Source organism: Amblyraja radiata, chromosome 24 (genome assembly GCF_010909765.2).
Source record: "Amblyraja radiata isolate CabotCenter1 chromosome 24, sAmbRad1.1.pri, whole genome shotgun sequence".
Taxonomy (NCBI): Eukaryota; Metazoa; Chordata; class Chondrichthyes; order Rajiformes; family Rajidae; genus Amblyraja; species Amblyraja radiata.
Window position 1 is genome coordinate 2979639 of NC_045979.1, and position 26773 is coordinate 3006411.

General features: G+C 47.8%; 1 protein-coding gene across 1 annotated transcript in view; it reads left to right on the top strand.

Moving 5' to 3' along the window:
- Positions 1 to 23797, top strand: part of LOC116986694 (myoD family inhibitor-like) — a 99774-nt gene extending 75977 nt beyond the window's left edge. Inside the window, exons 3-4 of the mRNA XM_033042265.1 lie at positions 15958 to 16284; positions 23045 to 23797. Of these exons, the coding sequence (XP_032898156.1) occupies positions 15958 to 16284; positions 23045 to 23295 (578 nt within the window). The 3' untranslated portion in view covers positions 23296 to 23797. The remainder of the gene's footprint in view (positions 1 to 15957; positions 16285 to 23044) is intronic.
- The last annotated feature ends 2976 nt before the right edge of the window (positions 23798 to 26773 follow it).

Consider the following 26773-nt stretch of genomic DNA (forward strand, 5'->3'; position numbering starts at 1 on the left):
CCTTCAGTCAGACCTCCATGGCAACTCTCCCTCTATGTCTATCCTTGCTTTTATTTGGTGGTTTTTACCCCCAAGCTTTAATTTCTCCACCGCATGCCTGTAGGTCAGGAGTGTGAGGCTGAATTGAAACCGAATTGTGCCATCTGCCCAGGAAGAGAATGGTTAAACATTGGTTTATTCTCTATCTCATCCCTCAAATGGTGACATTTATATAAAGGGAGACAAAAATGAGAAGTGAGTTCAACTTAATCCAAGTACTGGGGCAAATATAAACAATACTGGGCAGCATGGTGGTGCAGTGGTAGAGTTGCAGCCTGACAGTGCCAGAGACTCGGGTTCGACCCTGACTACAGGTGCTGTCTGTACGGAGTTTGTACGTTCTCCCCGTGACCACGTGGGTTTTCTCCAGTTGCTCCAGTTTCCTCTCACACTCCAAAGACATACAGGTTTGTAGGTTAATTGGCTTTGTATAAGTGTCAAGTGTCCCTAGTGTGTGTAGGATAGTGTTAATGTATGGGAATCGCTGGTAAACACAGACTCAGTGGGCCGAAGGGCCTCTTTCCTCTTTGTATCGCTAAACTAAACTAAACTGTTTGAAGAAAATGTCTTCCACCTGGGCTAATATCTGTGAGACCTTTCCACACACACATTTCCTGCATTATAACATACACGGTATTTCAAAAAGTACTTTATTGACAATGAAATACGTTGCGAAGCCCTGCGGGTGTGTTTGCATTGAACATGTATGAAATATAGGTTGTGCATTCACAGGGCATGAATTCTTGCTTATCAGAGCATCTGTGCAAGAGAAGCAGTGATGACTATTCAGTGTAGCACATTCAATCAGTGAGTGATGAAATGTTCGTTCACCCAGAAATATATAGATGCTATTATCACTGAGAGTGTTTGATCACTATTATCACTGTTTGCTCACTATTATCACTGCGAGTATTTCATCACTGGGATTACTTATCATCATCTGATTACCATTATCACTATTGTCACTATTTGATCACGATTACTACTAGAAGTGTTTGATATCTGGGATCTTCGCCACCTCCAACGGGATCCCACCATTAGCCACATCTTCCCATCTCCTCCCCTTTCTACTTTCCGCAGAGACCGCTCCCTCCGTAACTTCCTGGTCCATTCGTCCCTTCCCTCCCAAACCACCCCCTCCCCTGGTACTTTCCCTTGCAACCGCAGGGAATGCTACACTTGTCGCTTTACCTCCCCCCTCGACTCCATCCAAGGACCCAAGCAGTCTTTCCAGGTGAGGCAGAGCACCTTCTCCAACCTCATCTATTGCATCCGCTGTTCCAGGTGTCAGCTGCTCTACATTGGTGAGACCAAGCGCAGGCTTGGCGATCGCTTTGCCCAACATCTTCGCTAGTTTGCACCAACCAATCTGATCTCCCGGTGGCTCAGCACTTCAACTCCCCCTCCCATTCCGAACCCGAACTTTCTGTCCTGGGCCTCCTCCATGGCCAGAGTGAGTCCCACTGCAAATTGGAGGAGCAGCACCTCATATTTCGCTTGGGTAGTTTACACCCCAGCGGTATGAACATTGACTTCTCCAATTTCAGGTAGTCCTTGCTTTCTCCCTCCTTCCCCTCCCTTTCCCAGCTCTCCCACAGCCCACTGTCTCCGCCTCTTCCTTTCTTTTTCGCGCCCCCCCCCCCCCCGCACCAACATCATTCTGAAGAAGGGTCTCGACCTGAAACGTTGCCTATTCCTTCGCTCCATAGATGCTGCCTCACCCGCTGAGTTTCTCCAGCATTATTGTCTACCTTCGATTTTTCCAGCATCAGCAGTTCCTTCTTAAAGATATTTGGGATCTCATCACTATTGTCACGATCGGCACTGGGAGTGTTTTACCACTGGGATCACTACTTTCGGTATTTGATCACTCTTATCCCTTTGATCACCATTATCACTATTTGATTACGATTTACCACTGGACGTGTTTGATTTCTGGGATCTCATTGTCACTATTGTCACGATTGGCCCTGGTAGTATTTGACCACTGGCATCACACTCTCACTATTTGCTCACTCTTATCCCTTTGATCACTACTATCACTATTTGACCACTATAATAGTAAGATTAAACGAGAACTTACCAGTTTGAAGTTTGATCTTTATTTTATGAGGAGTAACGTTGAGGGAATACGTGAAGAACCCCGCCAGGACGCATGCGTGTCAATCTTCAAAGCAGCGGTGTGAAATCACAGATAACTGTAATGACTAAACATAGTAAGATTAGAGAAGAGATACCAGTTGAGTATATGATCAAGGGTGGGAGCGGAGGGCACGTATTCCCTCAACGTTACTCCTCATAAAATAAAGATCAAACTTCAAACTGGTAAGTTCTCGTTTAATCTTACTATTTTACTTCGGAGTCACGTGAGTCACTACGTGAAGATTTTAAAGCTCTGTGATTTCATGCCGTGGAACGAGTCCATGCATCACATCTGCCTTGATTTTGGGGAGAATAGAGTTAACATCATTAGACATCAATACGATATTGAAACCCAACGGTAAAAATATTAACACCAATTATTGCCCCTATTTATGGGGTAAATTATATTACAGAACTTAAATTTGTTTCTGCAAATGTTCCAGGTTCAATTACTGGATTGTTATAAAGTCGTTGGAAAGTTTCCTCCGTTGACCATCCTGCTGTCTTGAGGATGGTTGAGTAGGCCTATCGGGTACTATCAAAATACCAGATGCGGAGTCTACTGTTTATTCCTAAATACCCGACTGATGAGGCAGAAGGAGGGAATGCATAAATTACCCCCCAATGCAGCGAAAATGCATCTGTAGCCACTGCCCCAGGTTCTGGTTCCCAAGAACCTAATTCGATAACTGGTGAGAGCATGGATGTGAATAGGTCGTTATCTGGTGTTCCATACCATGCTGTAATTCCAGCAATACATATTTTATCCAACATCCATACAGTGTTTTCATAGACTTAGCGTGACCTGTTGTCTGCCACTAAATTCAGTTTACCTAGTAAGTTGGTAGCTGATATCCTAATATCTTTCTGGATACACTATTGCCAAATTGTGTTGGCCAGATAGTCACATGATGTCGATATGTTTCCACCCATATGGTTGACATATGCTACCACGGTGGTGTAGTCAATTAGTAGTCTAACATACTGGTGATATAACCCAGAACAATATGACTTAAAGCCATGGAATGCACTCAACTTTCCCAGGTATTTATGCCCAGCGTATGTAATGATGCCTCCTGTGCATTCCATCTCCCCCACAGCTGGAGATGGAATTGGTAGCATCCCATCCAAGTGCCCATCAGTATGTAGTTCCATAGACGGGTAGCTGTTAATGTTTGGATAGGAACAATGCCTAATGTTATGTTTCCACCATTTTAGTACCATTGTGGCCTCTGTTGGTAGCTTCTTAGGTCTGTCAGAATGACCCTCATAATTTTTGAGTGCACGCATGTTTGCGCTCAGTAATTTGATAATGTAAAGGTCCGATTTATGTGGCTGGAACACAGCCACTATAATGCCAATTATTCTACTACCAGTCTGATGGATGGTTTAGTTTACTGCAAGCCTCCATTAAGGCTGTAACCTTTTCTTACGGCAAAGTCACTGACATGTGAGCTAAGTTAAGGGTGAACCGCAGATGATCCATTGTGTTAAATACATCTGTGGTCACCTCTAATGGGTACTGTATAGTAAGCATTTTTTAATACGATGCTTGCCATGTAGTAACCTAGGATCAATACCTTTGCAGTAACAAAGGTTCCCATCTAGTAATGAATATAAAGTACGAAAGTATTCAAATTAGACAAATCTATGATGACGTGGCAACCACCATCTATTTTATGATAAAGATTTTTGGACACGAATTCCTGTGATTCGTGTTGGATGTCCTCCATTACTCCTTTTTTATTTGGGCACTAGTTCAGTATGCGCTTTTGATTATTTCTTTGCCTGTAAGCACGAACATTCAGTTCAGTACATGCTGAACTGGAGGATTATGTTTTGAATAATTCTATGGTATAACCCTATACTTCTTCCTCCATGGTTACTATTAGTAGATTTGTTACTTTTTCGGCATCCTCCGTGGTCGTTGAGGTGCCGGTGTCTGGATCTGTAGTTGGGTCTGTGTTGTGGGTTAGCGCATTCCCCAGGAAGTAGTTTTTAGACGTTGCTTTAATGAGCCCCAGGGTTTCCCTCTATGTCAAGGTCTTTACCTGTTTAGATAAGTTGCCTCCAAATTTTAATATTGGTGGTATGGAGGTTCCAGGTTTGCAGAGGCCTGCAAATTAGGTTCTAAAGCCGGTTGGATGGTACTTCTTCCTAATGCTGTTTACTCATATTGGTAGTTAGCAAAATAAGGCCAGTGCATCCTGGTGATCTAGTGTCATGTCTTTTTGTTTATTGTGCGGGCGAAACCCGTAATACCCGCTGTTAGGACTTTTGGAACTATCTTTCGTTTCAAGTCCCTGCCCTGCCATGTTTTCAAATACACTGGTTGATACTGGGAACATTCAGTGTTTTGCAGTTCCCTGATGGTAAGTGTCTTCCAATAGGTTTTCTGCACCCATGTGCACTAGGGGTATGTTCTGCACCCCTGTTCAGGTGCAGCCCAGAATTGACCCCCTATACTCCCCTCTGATGAGGGAAAACACTGTGCAGCCCTACAAGAGGTACTGCTGTAGGACTTACTAGCTGCCCCCTGTGACTAGTCTCCATCTCCCGGAGCCTGCCACTTACCTGCTCCAACAGCCGCTCCAGCTGGCTCCGATGCTCTCGGGCACCCAACCAGCTCCAATGCACATGGTCACTGGCCATCGCGGCTGCTCCTGAAGCCGCTACTCCTGAGGCCGCTCCTGCTCCAGTTCCTGCAGCCACTCCACCCGGCTCCAATGCTCACGGGCACTGGCCGTCGCGGCTGCTCCTGAAGCCGCTCCTGCTCCAGCTCCTGCAGTCAGCCCAGGATTGACCCTCGGTGTTCCCCTCTGATGAGGGAGAAACACTGTGCAGCCCTACACGAGGTACTGCTGAGGGGCTTACTACCTGCCCACTGTAGCTAGCCTCCATCTCCTGCCACTTTGGGGTATTTCCTCCAGCAGCCGTTCCAACTGGCTCTTATGCTCTCGGGCATAGGCCACTCCCGGCTGCTGTTGACCCATCCTGCAGCCGCTCCAACCGGCTCCCGTACTCACGGGCACTGGCCGCTCGCGGCTGCTTTGTTCCCCGCTCCCAGCCGCTCAAACTGGCTCCCGTGCGCACGGGCACCGGCCGCTCGCGGCTGCTCCTAAAGCCGCTCAAACCGACCCCCATGCACACGGGCACTGGTCGCTCGCGGCTATTCAGAGTCGGACTCCTCGCAGTCAACGACTCTGTTAGTTGCTTACCTCTCCCAACCGGCCGGGGCCGGCGCGGGAGCGAAGTCGGGAGCGAAGTCGGGCACAGCTGTTCCCATTACGGGAGATTAGCTGCTGCTGCCGGCTGCCCGCAACTCCGCGGTTCTCTCCCGTCAGATTTCCCGCAGCCTTCGTGGATCCGGTCCATGTCTCCACCTAAAAGGTAAGTGGAAGGAACGCAGAGCCTTCTTACCTGCTGTTCCCGACTTTCAAATTCTGGAACGCAGAGTCTCCTTACCTGCTGTTCCCGGCTTTCAAATTTTGCCGCTAAGGGAACGTCGTTCCCGCTGCTGTAACTCGTTGCAATGCGTGTAGCGATATGACACGCATGCGTCCTGGCGGGGTTCTTCACGTAGTCACTCACGTGACTCCGAAGTAAAATCACTGTTTGGTCACCGTTGTCACTGGTAATGTTTGGGACAGAATGGCCGGTAGATGTTTAGGCTGCAGCACCATTGAATGGTTCAGGGTGGAGCATGAAGTAGAGTGTGGGTATGGGAGCTGCCACGGTCTCACTGTGGTGCGGGAGTGAGGGACTGAAACATATTGAAACATATAAGATTGTTAAGGGCTTGGACACACTAGAGGCAGTAAACATGTTCCCGATGTTGGGGGAGTCCAGAACCAGGGGCCACAGTTTAAGAATAAGGAGTAAGCCATTTAGAACGGAGACGAGGAAACACTTTTTCTCACTGAGAGTGGTGAGTCTGTGGAATTCTCTGCCTCAGAGGGCGGTGGAGGCAGGTTCTCTAGATGCTTTCAAGAGAGAGCTAGATAGGGCTCTTAAAAATAGCGGAGTCAGGGGATATAGGGGGAAGGCAGGAACGAGGTACTGATAGGGGATGATCAGCCATGATCACATTGAATGGCGGTGCTGGCTCGAAGGGCCGAATGGCCTACTGCTGCACCTATTGTCTATTGTCTATTGACTGTACCTCACCCGGCACTTGCTATGTGGCTACGTCATTGTGAGCGGAGGCCACTGGGTTCTAGTTTTGCTCTGAGTGTTGAGCTGGACACATTTAGATAATGTTGTCAGATTTATTGATGTATACAGAACAGAGTTGGCCCTTAAGCCCATCATGTGCATGCTAACTTTTTTGACCATCAACATTATTCCCATTTGCCCTTGGTCGATCTATGTCCATCCATGCCTTACCCATTTAAATATCTGTCGAAATGTCTCTTAAATGTAATAGTAGAATCTAATGCCGCTACTTCCTCTGCAGCACGTCCCAGATATCAACCACTCTGTGTAAAACAAATTATCTAAGATCCCCAGAGACATTTTATCTTTGTTATGCTGGTACAATATTGAGAATTGCGGAGAAAAGGGGATACTGGATTGCTTGAAGGTTTCTGAACAGCTGGGTAAGATTGCTGAGAGGGCAGAATGAACACTTTCCATTATTACCTGAGGTTCGGAGCGCAAAAGCTGAGAAGTTGTGCTACAAGTGGGCAGCACGGTGGCGGAGCAGTAGAGCTACTGCCTTACAGCACCAGAGACCCAGGTTCGATCCTGAGTACGGGCGCTGTCAGTATGGAGTTTGGACGTTCTCCCCGTGACCTGCATGGGTTTTCTCCGAGAGCTTCAGTTTCCTCCCACACTCCCAAGTTATACAGGTTTGCAGATATGCACTGCTAATAGTGACAATAGTGATAATGGGATCCCAGTAATCAAACGTTTCCAGTGGTAAGAGTGATCAAATAGTAATCAAAGTGACAATAGTGATCAATAGTGAAAGTAGTTATCTCAGTGGTCAGGCATTCTGTGCTATTAGTGACAATAGTGATAATGGGATCCCAGTAATCAAACACTTCCATTGGTAAGAGTGATCAAATAGTGATAATAGTGATCAAATAGTGATAACCTACTGGCTTGGTATTAATGCAAGTTGTTCCTAGTGTGTGTAGGATAGTGTGAGTGTGCGGCGATAACTGGTCGGCGTGGACTCTGTGGGCCAAAGGGCCCGTTTCCGCACTGTATCTCTAAACTTACCTCGGTAGTCATGAAATGCTTTGAGAGGCTGGTGAAGAAACACATCTGCGCCTTCCTCCCTCGGAACATGGACCCGTTGCAGTTCGCATACCGTCCGAACAGACCCACGGACGATGCGGTCTCCCAGGTCTTGCACACCGCTCTCTCCCATCTGGACAGCCAGAAGGGGGGCTACGTGAGGATGCTGTTCATAGACTACAGTTCAGCCTTCAACACGATAGTCCCCACCAGACTGGCCGGGAAGCTAATGGAATTGGGGCTCAACACCTCCCTGTGTGCCTGGGTCCTGGACTTTCTCACCGTCAGGCCCCAGGTAGTCAAGATGGGAGGGAATACATCAAAGTCCCTCACCCTGAGCACAGGATCGCCCCAGGGTTGCGTCCTCAGCCCTCTATTGTACTCCCTGTACACACATGACTGTGTGGCTAGGTTCAGCTCCAACTCAATAATTAAGTTTGCTGATGACACTGTGGTGGTGGGCCTGATCTCAGACAACGACGAGAAGGCCTACCGGGAGGAGGTGGCTGGTCTAGCACTCTGGTGCCATGAGGAGGAGGAGCCATCTTGGGGAACGGCTGCTAACCAGCAGCCGTCTGTTTAATTCTTTTTTTTTTGAAGTTTTTAGTAAGTTTTGTGTTTCGTCTGTTAGAGAAATGGACTTTTTAATGTGGGATAAGGAGGTAATTATACTTCTAGGTCCCTACCTGGTTGGTGAGGCAGCTTTTTCTCCGGGCTGCCCCATCGACCCGTCCTCGTGGCCTACCAGCGGGGGTGGAGCGCCGTTTCCTGGCGGGGACCGTCCATCACCTCGGCTTCGTTGGCGGCACAGCGCTGGAGCGCTATCGCGGAGCGGAGCGGGCGATGCCTTGCCTGGGTCGCCGCGCTGGATCGACGCGCTGGAGCTCCGGTGAGCTGTGACCGCCGAGATCAACACCTCTGGGCTGCGGGTCTGCGGAGCGGGCGGCGCCGACTCTAACATCGGGAGCCTGGGAGCTCCAACCCGGCGCGGCCTTGTCGGCTTCGGAAGCCGCGGCCTCCAGCTAGGAAACGGCCGTTCCAGGTGGCCCAGCCGCTGTGAGGACTCTCCCAACGCCGGGGCAACAGCACCCGGCCAGAACGGCCAGGAACATTGGGCCTCCGCAGAGGCAATAGCGGTGGCCTCAATAGGCCTGACTTTGGGTGAACTGGGGATGGGGACTGGACTTTGTGCCTTCCCCCACAGTGGTGACCACTGTGGGGGGATGATTTTTTCTGTGTGTTAAGTTAACATGTTAGTCTGTGTCCAAGATGGCTGTCGGAAGGGAGAGTGGACGCTGGCGCGCTTTAGCTGCCGCTGCTCTCTCTTCACATTGTGTTTTTTGATTTTTTGTCTTTGGAGCGATTTCTGTCTTTAATTTGTGTACTGGTGATGTCCTTATTATTTATTTTACTCAGACTATATGTTTTTTTCTCTTCTGCTAATTTCTGTAAGGTGTCCTTGAGACTTTGAAAGGCGCCCGAAAATAAAATTTATTATTATTATTATAACAGCCTCCTCTTGAACATCAAAAAAACGAAGGAGCTGATCATGGACTTTAGGAGGGCACATCATCCGTGGACGTACACTCCATTGAGGATAAATGGGGATCCTGTGGATAGGGTGAACTGTTTTAAATATCTGGGAGTCCACATCTCCGAGGATATGACATGGGCATCACACGCCTCAGCACTCGTGAGTAAGGCAAGGCAGCGCCTTTACCACCTCCAGTGTTTCTACGCAGCGGCGGTGGAAAGCATCTTGTCCAGGGACATTACCATCTGGTTTGGGAATTGCTCTGCCAAGGACAAGAAGGCTCTGCAGAGAGTAGTGCGTTCGGCCGAACGCACTATGGGAACTTCACTCGCCCCCCTGCAGGAACTATACATCAGGAGGTGCAACTCCAGAGCCAATAAAATCATGAGAGACCCCTTCCACCCCTGCAAACGCCTCCGTTGCCATGCGGTGAGAACGGAGAGGTTGAGAAGGAGTTTCTTTCCAGAGGCCATTCGGACTGTAAACGCCTATCTCACCAGGGACTAACTCTACTGAACGTTTTTCCTTCCATTATTTATTATGTAAAAGAATATGTGTGTTATGATTGTGTTTATAGTTTGTTTGGTTGTTTGGTTCGCGAGCATTGCCACTTTCATTTCACTGCACATCTCGTATGTGTATGTGACAAATAAACTTGACTTGACTTGACTTGACTTGAACTAAACTAAACTAAACTAAAACTGAGGCAAACATGAGTTGGGTCCCAGTTTCTGCATGGGCTTGGTCATAGCTGTGTTGCATTGATGTGGCCACAATGGGGAGGGTAGAGCAGGCATTTATAAGGATGTTGCCAGAACTGGAAAGTGTTAGTAATAAGTAGAGTGCCTCGGCTTGGGTTATTTACTTTGGCACAGCCAAGGATGAAAGGCAAAATAATTGATGCGTATACATTTACACAAGGTTTAGATAAACTGGATAAGAAGAACCTAATTCCCCTAGCAGGGAAGGACTGGGAATCCTAGATTTAAGATAAGGTAAGCAAATAAGAGTAAGTTGAGAAAATAATAAATCACGCAATATGAATGGATATTGTGTTCTCAACCTCAAATAACAATTGAAACAAAGACACTTTGTATTTAAAGATATAATTGGAATGTCACGTTATATGCTATGACCTCCAGGACTCTATGAGTATGTTGCCAGGACTAGAGGGTCTGAGCTATAGGGAGAGGTTGAGTATTACCTGGAGCGCAGGAGGATGAGGGTGATCTTATAGTGTATAAAATCATGCGAGGAATAGATTGGGTAGACGCACAGAGTCTCTTGCCCAAAGTAGGTGAAGGACTATCGGACATAGGTTTAAGGTGAAGGGGAATAGATTTAATAGGAATCTAAGGGGTATCTTTTTCACACAAAGGGTGATGGGTGTATGGGACATGCTGCCAGAGGAGGTAGTTGAGGCAGGGACTATCCCAATATTTAAGAAACAGTTAGACGGTTACTTGGATAGGACAGGTTTGGAGGGATATGGACCAAATGCGGGCAGGTGGGACTAGTGTAGCTGGGACATGTTGGGCGGTGTGGGCAAGTTGGGCCGAAGGGCCTGTTTCCACACTGTATCACTCTATGACTCTAAATGTACACCTGGGAAGTGGGATTAGAACGGACAAGTTATCAGCTGGTGTGGACACAGTGGCTTCTTCTGTGCCATAAATGTCAGTTCAGTTTAGTTTAGTTTATTTCACGTGTACCGAGGTACAGGGAAACATTTTTGTTGCGTGGAAGATAGTGGTCATTAAATAGGGGTGGTTGGAGAAAGCATCGTGCTTGCCTGCAAGATTTTTACTTACAGTTACGGCAGAAAAAAACCTCACAAATTCCTTTGACAGGTTGAATAGAAATGTCCCCAATCTCATTGTTTTATTAATTGAATACGTTGATGAACACTAGGAGTGTAATCAGATGGAAACTGATTCAGATGTGATGTTTAAGAGTTTGTTCAAAGAAGGGGCATATTTTAAAGGAGTGACAGAGATACTTGCAGGAGAATGTGTGAGGAGGTTATTATTTGCCTTTAGTTTTAGCTTGAACCAGGACATCTGAAGATTCAAAGTTTAATACACTAATTGTGCTGATACTGACGCCAACCAACCACGTAATGAATATCATCCATTCCGGAGGTTTTATTTTTCTGATGCCATTTAAACTTCACTTGGATTTCAATCACTTCAATGTAAAAGTAATTGGGAATGGGGAGCATTGGAACAAAAATGCCTTCGATACATATTAACTAATATAATAATGTATGCATTTTGGTAGGTGCAATCAAAACAAAGATTTTTAAATCATTGTTGTTATGAATACCACAGAAAATATAATGTACTCTCAAGGTCACATTAAATAGAATATTATTGCTTAAATATATAGTGATTGGACGTTGCATTTCGGAAAAGTCCCAGCTAAGAGGAAGACAGCAAAATACTGAAAATATTGGGGGTGAAAATGACTTCAGGACAGTGTGTTAGGAAAATGAAGGAAATGGTAACCGAATACTTATACAGCTGAGTGAGTATAATTCTATGGCTGAGAAATTGTGTTCAACCAATTGATGACTTCTTTGACAAAGTAACTAGCATGTTAGATAACAAGGAAGCCAACGGATGTAGCATTGGTCCGTGTATACAAAATTTGGTCCGTGAAGTGCCCCATAAAAGATTACCGCATTAGATAAGCAACTTTGGACTTGGGGGGGGGAGCAGGTGTAAGGCTCGACTCAGGGTCAGGAATGAGCGAAGGTATGCAACTGGAGTCAGGAGTAGTACCAGGTGTACAGTGAGACTCAGGTTGGTCAACATGGGCCAAGTGTTTGATAATAATCTGATTTCCCTACATGAACACACTAAGATCATTCATGTGGTGCACCTGTTGATCAGAGCCTGGACTCTACTGTGGAATGTAATTATGAATGTAATTTAGCCTAACCTTATTCATAGCTAATCCAAATGCAAAGCATAAATATTGCATTCAAGTGTAAGTTAAAAGACTCGCTACAGTGTGCACCAGATTGCACAATTTCAAGCTGAAAAATGCAAAAGCTCTGTACTCCCCCTTCCGTTGCTACGCTCCCTCTGGCTTGGTCTCTTGCAATTTCTCTCACCCAAAGGGGGGTGGGGGGGGGGGGGTGACAGTGGGGACAGGAGAGTGTGGGACAGTGAGGCCAGAGGGAGGGCACAGTGAGGACAGGGGAGGGTGAGGCAGTGGTGACAGGAGAGTGTGGGGCTAATGGGGACAGGGGAGGGTGTGGGAGGGGGGGGGGGCAGGACAGTTGACAGGGGAGTGATGGGATGTGGGGACAGGGGAGGGCAGGACAAGGGACAGGGCAGTGAGGGGAAGTGGGGACAGGGGAGGGGAGGCTGTGGACAAGGGAGAGGGTGGGACAGGGGAGTGCAAAGATAGTGAAACCTCGGAATAAACTTACAAAAGCAGGCTAAAGGCAGAAGCTGTGCTACATTGCTCAGTAATGCAAAGCAAATTGATTCAGATAGGAACCAACCACAGAATGTATCTTAAATTAAAAAGTTAAAATTAAATTGCTTGAGTGAGTTGATGTGAAGTGAGATGATTGATTTCAGTTTCCCAGGGTCTTTATATTCTCTCCAATGCACAGGTTTTAATTAGCACAGGCAGATAATGTAGTGTATTTGTGTAAAATGGGGCCATACTAATTCAATCTGCATCCAGGCACCATTATCTCACCCTGGACATGCAAGGCCTTTTAATTGAAATCTCATTAGCTGTACCTGTCTGCACATCTCTGTGGCTGATATCTTGTCTCCTGGATTTAAACGAATTATGGGCTGAAGCCCAAGGAGTCGGAGAAACGTCCAGTGTCACACTGAGTCAATGCCTCAGGCAGTGATGGAAATGGGTTTTAGGAACTAGGGGTACTCTAAGGTCCTTGAAGCTGAGGTTGGGAAGTAGAGGGAGGGGGGGAGGGGGGGGATTTTTTTATGTGCGGCCATACCCATGTAAGAGCACAATAATGCATAACTTGTTTATTGTGTATTTATAATATAGTTTAATGTGTATTATATGTCATAGCTGCTTTCTTGCATCTCTCTCTCTCTCTCTGTGTTGGCTGCAGCCATTGTCTGCTTCAGTGAGGGAAGCAGGTCGGCGATTGATCACAAAGCCCCTCGGAGACTGTGTCTGATTGGCCGCCAAGTGACCAACGCATTATGTGATTGGACACAATGCCCTTGGAGACAGAGGCTGATTGGACGGGAGGAGACCGTTTTGTTGATCGGACGGGAATTTTAAGGGAAGCTGGTCGGTGATTGGACGCAACCCCCTTAGAGACAGCGGTTGATTGGCTGCCAAATAATCGGGCACAAAAAATTGACAAATAGGAAAACAATAAAATCGGAATTCCAATTTAAATCGGAAGAATATCATGCCTGATCTGCAGCAAAGATACTAGTATCCGCTCTAGTATCTTTGATCTTTGAACCCTGGCCCAAAACAACTCCTAATCCATTCCCTCCACACAGATGCCGCCTAGCCCGCTGAGTTCCTCCAGCACTCTGTGTTTTTTATTTAACTCTTGAAATTGAAGATAGACATAAAGCTGGAGTAACACAGCGGGACAGGCAGCGACTCTGGAGAGAAGACCCTTCTTCAGACTGAACTGAACTCTCGTCGGTGAGAGTACTTGTGATTGTCTGCAGAAGGGTCTCGACCTGAAACGCCACCCTCTCCCCAGAGCCGCCACCCGTCCCGTTGAGTTACCCCAGCCCCCCGTGTCCACCGTCAACTCCAGAGCCAAACAAGAAACACAGAATGCTGGAGGAACTCAGCGGGCCAGGTGGCACCTGCAGAGGGCACAAGCAGAAACGTCACCCATTCCTTCTCTCCAGAGACGCTGCCTGATCCATGCCGGTCACCAGGGCGAATTCGGCACAGAGACTCTAACGGCAGCGGTGCAATGCTTTTGACGCCTCCGACGGCCCGGGACTCTTGCACTGAGGCTGCTTCATGGCCGGAGCTGCAGCAAGCGACTCGCCAGCCCGGCAAACACTCATCAGCCCCAGCAAACACTCGCCAGCCCCGGCTCCCCGCCTGCATCTGTCCCTGCTGCTGCTTCTGCTTCCATCGCTCCCTCAACCCCGGCTCTCCAACACCCGCAGCCCATGCAGTTGATATGAGTTTTTAAATTCTCGTTGATCACAGAATTTTTCACAACAGAGCGTGGGAAATATGTGATCAGCGTGAGAACGTGAGAATATGTAAAAATGCTCAAAGCGTGAGAGTTGGCAGCCCTGTTATGGAGACTGGAAACTAAAAAGTAGGGGAACGACGTCCTCCTGCGTACCCCTCCCCCCCATTTCCATCACTGGCCTCAGGGTTGGAAGGTCCATGCTGTTCTACACTGTCTGAGCGTTACTGCTGTGTTGAGGAGGTACTGTGGGTCACTGAGCCAGTACTACAGCGTGTTGCACAGTCCGAGTTTGTTCTACACTGTCTGAAAGTCACTGGTGAGGTGAGGAGGTGCTGTGCATCACTGGGCAAGTGCCACAGGGTGCTGCGAAGTCTGAGGGTCTGAAGAAGGGTCTCGAGCCGAAACGCCACTCATCCCTTCTCTCCAGAGCTGCTACCTGTCCCACTGAGTTACCCCAGCATTTTGTGTCTATCTTTTTGAGGGTCTTTACAGTGGGAGTGTCGCACTGAGAGAGAGTCAACGTTGAGGTTATGCCTCACAGGGCCAGCGCAACAGACCCGGTACTACTATCTGAGGGTCACTGGTGAGGTGAGGTGGTGCTGTACCTCACAGGGCCAGTACTTCAAGGTGCTGCACAGTCTGAGGGTCACTGCTGCGAGACTGCTGAGACAGTAGTCCAGTGCTTGACCTGTTACTTGTCCTGGAGGGTCCAGAGCAAGACTTGTTCTCATTCTCCTTTCTGGGGGAGTACTGCTTGTGTGGGTCGGCAGTGAATATTAATTTTGGTTCGTTTATGGTCATTAACACCTCATTCCCACTGCAATAATAATCTATTTCATTGGCAATTCAACAACTAAAGCAAGAAGGGAGCTGGGTCAGGTTAGATACAGTGTGAAAACAGGCCCTGTTTCAGCCCCTTGAGTCCACAACGGCCATCACACTAGTTCTATGTTGCCCCACTTTCTCATCCACTCTCTCTACACACTGGGGGTAATTTACAGAGGAGCAGTTAGCCCTCAAATCCGCAAGTCTTTGATGTGGAGGGAAACCAGAGCATCAGGAGGAAACCCATGCGGTCACAGAGAGAATGTGCAAACTCCACACAGACAGCACCCGAGGTCATGTCAAACCCGAGTCTCTGGCACTGTGAGGCAGGAGCTCTAACAGCTGTGCCGCTGATCTGCAGGAAGTTAGCTTCAGATGGCAGCCAAGCCAGGCGACTGTTTGCATGCCAGCCACATCGCTCCACACTTTTAAATCTCTCCTCCTACAGTAACATTTCTTACTGTCTGTACACTGTAAATGGATCGATTGTACTCATGTATTGTCTTTCCATTGACTGGTTAGCACACAACAAAAGCTTTTCACTGTACCTCTGTACACCTGACAATAAATTGAACTAAAACTAATAAAATGCTATTATGTATTTGTAAATAATTTTACTAAAATTAGATATGAATTGTGCAAAACAGATGAACAGTGTCTGCTTGGTGTGGGTTACCAAGTGATAGGAGCAGAATTAGGCCATTCGGCCCATCAAGTCAACTCTGCCATTCAATCAAGGCTGATCTATCACTCCCTCCTAACTCCATTCACCTGCCTTCACCCCATTACCAGTCAGTGATGGTCACTGCCAGTCAGTTCTGGTCAATGCTGGTCAGTGCCAGTCTCTATGGCCCATAGCTGCCAGTAAGTGGTGACGTCTGTGTCCAATGCCCAGTGGTTACGGACCATTGAAGCTTTGCTGAGCTGCGGAGGAATCGGCCACTGGATAACGCTGGGAATTAAAGTAATTTTGTTTTGTCTTGCTTGTTTAAAGGTCAACCCCAGGCTGCTCCTTCAACAAGCTCCATCACACCGGGAAATGGTGCTCTGACCACGGTACCGTCACCAAACGCCACGGGACAGGACTCGCAGCCGAACAGCTCCACCACCACAGCCGCTGACAGGCCACACAACCCGGCTCCTCTCTCACCGCTCGGAGCCAGGGTGCAGGGCAGCAACGTGGTGTGCTCCACACCCTCCATCTCTCATGGCAAGCACGGCAAACTGCAGTCCTTCCCCTCCATCAACAGCCACAGCAGCAAGAAGAGCAAGTCCAGCTCCCGATCCACAGCATCACAGATCCCTTCTGACGCAGAGCAAGGTGAGTATGGAGCCGCACACCTGCCACCCACACAGATCAGCTGTCTATTGTACACGATCAATGCCCAGTAAACGGGGCCAGCACTGACCCAATGCTGACCCCGCCCACACTGACCCAATGCTGACCCCACACTGACCCAATGCTGACCCCGCCCACACTGACCCAATGCTGACCCCGCCCACACCGACCCAATGCTGACCCCGCCCACACTGACCCAATGCTGACCCCGCCCACACTGATCCAATGCTGACCCCGCCCACACCGACCCAATGCTGACCCCGCCCACACTGACCCAATGCTGACCCCGCCCACACCGACCCAATGCTGACCCCGCACTGACCCAATGCTGACCCCGCCCACACTGATCCAATGCTGACCCCGCCCACACCGACCCAATGCTGACCCCGCCCACACCGACCCAATGCTGACCCCGCCCACACCGACCCAATGCTGACCCCGCACTGACCCAATGCTGACCCCGCCCACATTGACCCAATGCTGACCCCGCCCACACCGACCCAATGCTGACCCCGCCCACACCGACCCAATGCTGACCCCGCACTGACCCAATGCTGACCCCGCCCGCACTGACCCAATGTTGACCCCGCCCACACTGACCCAATGCTGACCCCGCCCACACTGACCCAATGCTGACCCCGCACTGACCCAATGCTGACCCCGCACTGACCCAATGCTGACCCCGCCCACACTGACCCAATGCTGACCCCGCACTGACCCAATGCTGACCCCGCCCACACTGACCCAATGCTGACCCCGCCCGCACTGACCCAATGCTGACCCCGCACTGACCCAATGCTGACCCCGCCCGCATTGAGCACAAGGGCAGCTCAGACTCACCAGCCAAGTTGCTGCAACGAGGCGATCCCTGAACCTTGCAGTTTGGGGAAGGTTAAATAAGTCATAGCAATGTACACGGATGTTTACAGAAAGCTTTCCCCATCCCTCAGTCCACCCCGACCCGAAACCTCACCCATCCTTGTTCTCCAGAGATGCTGCCCGACCCGCTGAGTTACTCCCGCACTTTGTGAAACCTCACCCATTCATGTTCTCCAGAGATGCTGCCTGACCCACTGAGCTACTCCAGCACTCTGTGTTCTCAGTTCATCTGACTGTCGGACTGTGAAAAACTATGAATGTCCCCAAACGGCCCTGATCAGAAACACCATCAATTGCAGAATATTAAAAATAGTTTTTTTATAGTTTAGAGATACAGCACGGAAACTGGGCCTTCGGCCGACCAAGTCCGCACCGACCAGCGATCCCCGCACACTAACACTATCCTACCACACATTAGGGACAGTTTACATTTATACCAAGCCAATTAACCTACAAACCTGTACGCCTTTGGAGTGTGGGGGGAAACATGAAGATCTCGGAGTAAAACCATGCAGGTGACAGGGAGAATGTACAAACTCCCTACAGACAGCACCCGTAGTCAGGATCGAACCCGGGTCTCTGGCGCTGTAAGGCAGCAACTCTACCGCTGCACCACCGTGCCGCCCAAATAGATTGAGTTATAAAACACAATTAAACTACTTTGAAATTCTATAAATATAAATATAAAACATAATAAAAGATGTGCAGGTATGTAGGTTAATTGGCTTGGTGTACGTGTAAATTGCCCCTAGTGTGTGTAAGATAGTGTTAATGTGCGGGGATCCTTGGTCGGCACGGACTCTGTGGGCCGAAGGGCCTGTTTCCGCACTGTATCACTAAACCAAACTAAACACAAACTCATGTTAAAATCATTAATGTCATTTGAAATTAAAGAGGAATCAGGAAGTAGTAATGCTTCTCAGTTAAGGAGAGCCTGTGTAGCAGGATTACAGGTGGAGATAGATCCGTTATGGGGCCCTGGTAATTGCTGCAACACTTCACCATGGCTGCACTTGGTCAGAGTCCACTATCAAAGCTGGCCCTAACCCTAATGTATTTACAACAATCCCTGGCAAACATTGGTTTGGAAATATTGGAAATCAATGTTCTGGAGACGCATGGAAATCCTGAATTTCTGGCACCAGGGTGGAGAGCACTCCATTTGTTCTAGTAGAAAAACACTCAGTGATTACAATGGAATCATCCTGTTACAGGGAGTGCCTTTCATCAAGTGTAACATTAAATACATGTTTTTTCTGGATGCTTTCAAGAGAGAGCTAGACATGGTTCTTAAAGATAGCGGAGTCAATGGATATGAGGAGAAGGCAGGAAAGGGGTACTGATTGTGGATGATCAGCCATGATTACATTGAATGGCGGTGTTGGCTCGAGGGGCCGAATGGCCTACTCCTGCACCTATTGTCTATTGTCTATTTTTATCTACAGCATCCAGTGCTGATGAAGAATTAATCTAAACTGGTGTTGTTAAATTAACTCACATAAACTAGTGCCAGAGTAAAGACTAGACAAACAGAATAGTTTCTCATGATCATTGATCAGAAAATATCAGCCCCCTTTGGGATGTGCATGCAGCTGGAGATCGAGAGACAATAGACAATAGATACAGGAATAGGCCATTTGGCCCTTCGAGCCAGCACCGCCATTCAATGTGATCATGGCTGATCATCCACAATCAGTACCCCGTTCCTGCCTTCTCCCCATATCTTTAAGAGCTCTATCAAACTCTCTCATGAGAGCATCCAGAGAACCGGCCTCCACCGCCCTCTGAGGCAGAGAATTCCACACTCTCCACTCTCTGTGTGAAAAAGTATTTCCTCACCTCTGTTCTAAATGGCTTACCCCTTATTCTTAAACTGTGGCCCCTGGTTCTGGACTCCCCCAACATCGGGAACATGTTTCCTGCCTTTAGCGTGTCCAAACCCTTAATAATCTTAGATGTTTTAATAAGATCCCCGATCTTCTTTCTAAATTCCAGAGTGTACAAACCCAGCCGCTCCATTCTATCAACATATGACAGTCCCGCCATCCCGAGAATTAACCTTGTGAACCTACCCTGCACTCCCTCAATAGCAAGAATGTCCCTCAAATTTGGAGACCAAAACTGCACACAATATTCCAGGTGTGGTCTCACTAGGGCCCTATACAACTGCAGAAGGACCTCTTTGCTCCTCTACTTAACTCCTCTTGTTATGAAGGCCAACATGCCATTCGCTTTCTTCACTTCCTGCTGTACCTGCATGCTTACTTTCAGTGACTGACGAACAAGAACCCCCAGATCCCATTGTACTTCCCCTTTTCCTAACATGACACCATTTAGATAATAATCTGCCTTCCTGTTTTTGCCACCAACGTGGATAACCTCACATTTATCCACATTAAACTGCATCTGCCCACTCACCCAACCTGGCCAAGTCATCCTGCATTCTCATAGCATCCTCCTCACAGTTCACACTGCCACCCAGCTTTGTGTCATCTGCAAATTTGCTAATGTTACTTTTAATCCCTTCATCTAAATCATTAATATATATTGTAAATAGCTGCGGTCCCAGCACCACGCCTTGCGGTACCCCACTAGTCACTACCTGCCATTCTGAAAGGGACCAGTTAACCCCTACTCTTTGTTTCCTGTCTGCCAACCAATTTTCTATCCATGTCAGCACCCTACACCAATACCATGTGCCCTAATTTTATCCACTAATCTCCTATGTGTGAACTTATCAAATGCTTTCTGAAAGTCCATTTACACTACAATCACTGGCTCTCCCTTGTCCATTTTCCTAGTTACATCCTGAAAAAATTCCAGAAGATTAGTCAAGCATGATTTCCCCTTCGTAAATCCATGCTGAATCGGACCGATCCTGCTACTGCTATCCAAATGTGCTGCTATTTCATCTTTTATAATTGACTCCAGCAACTTCCCCACCACCGATGTCAGGCTAACTGGTCTATAATTCCCTGTTTTCTCTCTGCCGCCTTTCTTAAAATGTGGGATAACATTAGCTACCCTCCAATCCACAGGAACTGATCCTCAATCTATAGAACATTGGAAAATTATCACCAATGCAATCACAATTTCCAGAGTTACTTCCTTAAGTACCCTGGGATGCAGACCATCAGGCCCTGAGGATTTATCAGCCTTCAGTCCCATCAGTCTACCGAGCACCATTTCCTGCCTAATGTGGATTTCCTTCAGTTCCTCCGTCACCCCCGATCCTCTGGCCACTAGTACATCAGGAAGATGGTTTGTGTCCTCCTTAGTGAAGATGGATCCAAAGTACCTGTTCAACTCGTCTGGCATTTTCTGGTTCCCATAATAAATTCACCCTTTTCAGTCTTCAAGGATCCAATTTTGGTCTTAACTAATTTTCCCCTCTTCACATACCTAAAGAAGCTTTTACTATCCTCCTTTATATTCTTGGCTAGCTTACCTTCGTACCTCATCTTTTCTCCCCGTATTGCCTTTTTAGTTATCTTCTGTTGCTCTTTAAATGTTACCCAATCCTCTTGCTTCCCGCTCAACTTTGCTACGTTGTACTTCTTCTCTTTTATTTTTATACTGTCTTTTACGTCCCTTGTCAGCCACGGTCGCCCCTTTGGAATCTTTCTTCCTCTTTGGAATGAACTGATCCTGCACCTTCTGTATTATTCCAAGAAATACCTGCCATTGTTGTTCCACTGTCAACCCTGCTAGGGTATCTTTCCAGTCAACTTTGGTCAGCTCCCCCCTCATGGAACCATAGTCCCCTTTGTTTAAACTGTAATACCGACACCTCCGATTTACCTTTCTCCCTCTCCAATTGTAGATAATAACTTATATTAGTGAGGATGAATCGAGTTTAGTTTAGAGATACAGCTCAAGCCCTTTGGCCCACCAAGTTCGCACCGACCAGAGATCCGAGCACATTAACACTATCTTACACACACTAGGGACAATTTTACATTTATACCATGCCAATTAACCTGCAAACCTGTACGTACGTCCTTGGAGTGTGGGAGGAAATCGGAGATCCCGGAGAAAACCCATACAGGTCATGGGGAGAATGTACAAACTCCGTACAGACAGCACCTGTGGTCAGAATCAAACCCGGGTCTCTGGCGCTGCAAGGCAGCAACTCTACCGCTGCACACATGGTGATTCTGTCTGTTTCCATTAAGAGGGCTCAGGCTTACCTGGGTTTAAGAAGGAACTGCAGATGCTGGAAAATCGGAGGTAGACAAAAGTGCTGGAGAAACTCAGCGGGTGCAGCAGCATCTATGGAGCGAAGGAAATAGGCAACGTTTCGGGCCGAAACGTTGCCTATTTCCTTCGCTCCATAGATGCTGCTGCACCCACTGAGTTTCTCCAGCACTTTTGTCAACCTCAGGCTTACCTGGGTGCAGGAAGGTTCGATATTGCCACAGAAACTGTTGGGTCCAATTTGGAAATAACAAATTAAATGTGAGGAAATATTTTCAAGTTGAAACTGTTCCTCTCAGGATTGGGAGAAGTTCATCTCGGGAAACGTGGAATTTTAGGATGAGATAAAACTGTGAGCTTCAGGCACAATGAAACGGATTCAGATACATTCCCAACTTGCTTTTCAGTTAAGTGATCCCACCAATAACATACTCTGTTAGACAGAGCACAGAAATAGGCTTATTTCCCACTCCTAATTGTTGCCCATTGACCCTCGGTGTGGAGAAAAATTCGAAATAACTTTATTTTGGAGTAAAAGATATATACAAAACATGTACCGGGCAAAGCTTCTTCCGACATTCTCGAAGGCTATACATCCATTCATTGCGTCGTAACGCAGTGTTTACAAATTTTACCCCCCCCCCTCATGTGGTCCCCTGGGGTGATATCCCTTCCCTTGTTTGAGGGGTGCCCCCCATGCCCCCCCCCCCCCATGCCCAGCAGCGGAGGGACCCTATACTGTGGTCCTCCCCCACAGAGCCTTGGCGTTGGCTGCACCGAGCTTCAGTGCGTCCCTCAGCACGTCCTCCTGCAATCTGGAGCGGGCCAGTCGGCAACTTTCCCCAACGGACATCTCGCTCTGCTGGGTGGTGAACAAAGCTCGGGCAGACCAAAGAGCGTCTTTCACCGAGTTGATGACCTTCCAACAGCGTTCGATGTCAATCTCTGAATGTGTCCCTTGGGAACAGAGTCCTCTGATACGGGGCTTTTCGGGATTAACTATGACAGGGACCCTTGCAAACTTCTCCAGACTCTCTTTGTAAGTCCACACTCTGTGAAGAGGTGGGCAACCATCTCACTTCGTAGAACTGAATCGGGATTCCTGTGTACACCTGATTTGCTGTAAAGGAACTTGTGGTTTATAAAGAGGCTTCCTGCTCCCAACCTTTGCCCAATGTCCATGCGGAGAAGCATTTCAGCCAGGATCCCTGCTCCTCATGACCAACCACTCACTCCCACGTCAGAGAATTAGGACAGAGGTTGGATATGCTACCCTCCTCGACTGTCAGTAACTGCTACACTGGAGAGCAGCAATGACTCCTAGTTCCTGCTCACAATCTCTGCCCAGTTACCTGCTGCCCACTGGTTGAGAATAGCCCTGGGCTTGCTCAATGTCCTCTACAGATGTACACACACGTGTACAGCATGTACTGCACACATGAATACAGGATGGAACACATATGTGCAGGATTGTTACTGGTCATCGTGACAGTGAGATGCATCACTGACCCCTCTCTCTCCCAGACTGCTGTGTGATCTCTCCCTCTCCCCCTCCCCCTCCCCCTCCTCCTCTCCCTCTCCTTCCCCCTCCCCCTTCCCCTCCCCCTCCCCCTCTCCCTCTCACATTCTCTCTCACATTCTCTCTCTCTCTCCCTCTCCTCCACAGACTGCTGTGTGCACTGTATCCTGGCCTGCCTCTTCTGCCAGTTCCTCACACTGTGCAACATCGTGCTGGACTGTGCCACATGTGGATCGTGTAGCACCGACACCTCGTGCTGCTTCTGCTGCGGCTCTGAGGAGTGTGCGGCTTGCGACCTGCCCTGCGACCTGGACTGCGGCATTGTGGACGCTTGCTGTGAGTCAGCCGACTGCCTGGAGATATGCATGGAGTGCTGCGGTCTCTGCTTCTCCTCCTAAATGTGAATCCTGGGGGAGCCCGCACTTTGGCCTTGCAGAGGCTAGAGCTGCACCCTTGGTGGGTGAGGAAGCCTCCCGGGTCCCCACCACCAGCGAGGAGCGGTCCGCAAATCTCTTTGACCCAAGACAGACACACGGTGGTGAAGACAGAAAGATGAAGGGATGTGGTAGTGATGTTAGTGACCGCTACTTCAGTCTTTGTTTGCAGGGTGGAAGATTTGTCAAATGCTCAAACTCTACAATCAATCTTCAAAGCTCTTTGTCAACACACCTGTTGAAATATTCCTTGGATAATCTCGTGGAATCCACACTTCTTTTCAAGGGGCAGGATCCTGGTGTTTCCAGTTTGGAGGTGGAGCACTGAAGAAGGTTTTGTGGGTGGATGGTTGTTGAGGGCAAGCCAGTCACCGCGAGTGAGAACTCGTAAAGAACTGCAGGTGTTTAAGAAGGAACCGCAGATGCTGAAAAATCGAAGGTGGACAAAAGTGCTGGAGAAACTCAGCGGGTGCAGCAGCATCTATGGAGCGAAGGAAATAGGCAACGTTTCGGGACGAAACGTTGCCTATTTCCTTCGCTCCATAGATGCTGCTGCACCTGCTGAGTTTCTCCAGCACTTTTGTCTACCAAAGAACTGCAGGTGCCAGTTTACAACAAAAAGATATAAAGCGTTGGAGAAACTCAGCGGGTCAGGCAGCATCTCCGGAGAACATGGATAGGTGACGTTTCGGGGTCCGGACCTTTCTCAACCCTCCTTGTTGCCCCCAACACCTCCCGTCCACATTGTCCCACCTGGACTCGCAACTATCCCCTCCCCCTCCATTCCTTCCTCTAGCTTCACAATTCGCAACTCTTCAAAGAAAAGGAACGGGTGAAGAAAAGTCAAGACCTTTCTTCAGACTGAGAGTCAGGGGAGAGGGAAACTAGAGATATGGAAGGCTAAGGTGTGAAAATGACAGATCAACGCAGCCGATGTGAAGGAGACGTAGAACGGTTCATTGTTAGCTGAGGGGAAGGTGACAAGGAGGCAAACAATCAGCAAAATTAATCAGAAGGTCAGTGAAACTAGTCAGAGAACTCAGGTGGGGGAGGGATGGAGAGAGAGGGAAAGCAAGGGTTACTTGAAGTTAGAGAAGTCGATATTCAACGCATACAGTGGAAGTTATGTTCCTACGCATTGACTTTGATGCTCTCCATTACCTTGTCAACTGAGACTAAACTGTGGGTGTGGGAAGCTGCCTGGCCACAGCCAAGTCCGACACTGGTCTTTCCCTTTCTCCAGCTCTCCAACCCCTATTCCAATACCAGAAAGAGAGAATTTATACTTAGTTTATTCTTAGATTATGATTAGGTTTATTCTTAGAATAAAGGGCAGGTCATTTAAGACTGAGGTGAGAAAAAACATTTTCACCCAGAGAGTTGTGAATTTATGGAATTCCCTGCCTCAGAGGGCAGTGGAGGCCAAGTCACTGGATGGATTTAAGAGAGAGTTAGATAGAGCTCTAGGGGCTAGTGGAGTCAAGGGATATGGGGAGAAGGCAGGCACGGGTTATTGATTGCGGACGATCGGCCATGATCACAATGAATGGCGGTGCTGGCTCGAAGGGCCGAATGGCCTCCTCCTGCACCTATTTTCTATGTTTATGTAATTCCAGGGGTGTTCTGCAGGTCAAGCAGCGTCTGTGGGGCAAGAAACAAAATTAACACTCTAGGTCGATGATCTTTCATAGAACTATGATAACAGGTTGTGATGAAAGGTCATTGATGTGAAGCATCATGTGTGTGTGTCTCTCTCTCTCTGTAGACGCTGCCTGACCTGCTGTGTATCCCCATCATTCTCTCTGTTTGCTCCTAAACAGGTTTGCCAAGTAGCCATTGTGACCAGGTCCCTCGGCCCAACAAGGTTCACGCAATTACATTTGACTCAATCATTGACCTATCTGTAATCACATCTTCTTTGTGTGATCCAGTGCCCATCAGTAGGAAATAAACTGCCCACAGCACACACTTTTATATTTCTAACCTTAATCACACCTGACCGCGTGGTTTGATGACAGGCGTGACATAGATGACCACATTTCTCTTTGATCTGTGATAATAATCTCCTGGGAAATTCTTGGGACTCAGCGCATGTTAATGTGCGATGAATGAGAAAATAATACAAAGTTTTATAACGAGGTATCAACGTGACTTGATGGATGTGATTAAAAGAAAAGCAGAAAGAAGCCAAGTATGTTTATCAGAGGGCGGTGGAGGCCGGTTCTCTGGATGCTTTCAAGAGAGAGCTAGATAGAGCTCTTAAAAATAGTGGAGTCAGGGGATATGGGGAGAAGGCAGGAACGGGGTACTGATTGTGGATGATCAGCCATGATCACATTGAATGGCGGTGCTGGCTCGAATGGCCTACTCCTGCACATATTGTCTATTGTCTATTATCATGGGGACTTGCTGTGTTTGCAAATGTCTGCCCGACAGAATGCCGGACGCAGATCCAGTTAGAACATTTTAGAAGGTTTGATGTCAATTCTTCATGGGGAGGCATTAACATGGCAGTAGGGAAAGAGCAAGTATATCAGAACCCTCGTTAATGATCCAGCACAGTTCCATTAAACTGGTCCCTTGACATCTTCTGTGAATTCTGCCTCAGAATTACTATTTTACTGGAAGTACATTGCTACATTACTGGAACTCTGCTGTATCAGTCAGTAGAACACTGAGACAGAACACATCTGAATTAGTAAGAATGTTGATTATTATTTTGGTTCATTCCAGTTTTATATGACAGGATTTTAGCCACGGTGTGACGTTACAGATTAAACATCATCTCGGCAGAATGCCAGACTTGTGAACGAGGCCGTAACAAGTTCATAAGTGATAGGAGCAGAATTAGGCCATTAGGCCCATCAAGTCTACTCTGCCATTCAATCATGGCTGATCTATCTCTCCCTCTTAATCCCATTCTCCTGCCTTTTCCTCAAAAGTACTGACACTTGCACTAATCAAGAATCTATCTATCTCTGCCCTAAAAAATATCCATTGACTTGGCCTCCACAGCCTTCTGTGGCAGAGAATTCCACAGATTTGACATCATCTGACTAAAGAAATTCCTCCTCGTCTCCTTCATAAAGGAACGTCCTTTTATTCTGAGGCTATGACCTCTGGTCCTAGACTCTCCCACCAGTGGAAACATCCTCTCCTCATCCACCCTATCCAGGCCTTTGTCTGCAACTTTAATATTTGGCCAAGATTGTTTTGATAGAGGGAAGCTGTCTTTACTTTTCTGGTGTACTAAGTCCCCAGTTTATGACAGGCTTCCATTCCACAGAACTGGTTGCAACCTGAACTGTGTATAAGCTAGACATGAATAAAATGAATGTGCCGAAGAGGATCACAGAGGCATTGTGATGGGAGAGTGAGCGGGTGGGGGGACGAGCTGAGGTGAGTCTGTTACAAGCAAAGATCCTACAGCGAGCAAGATGGA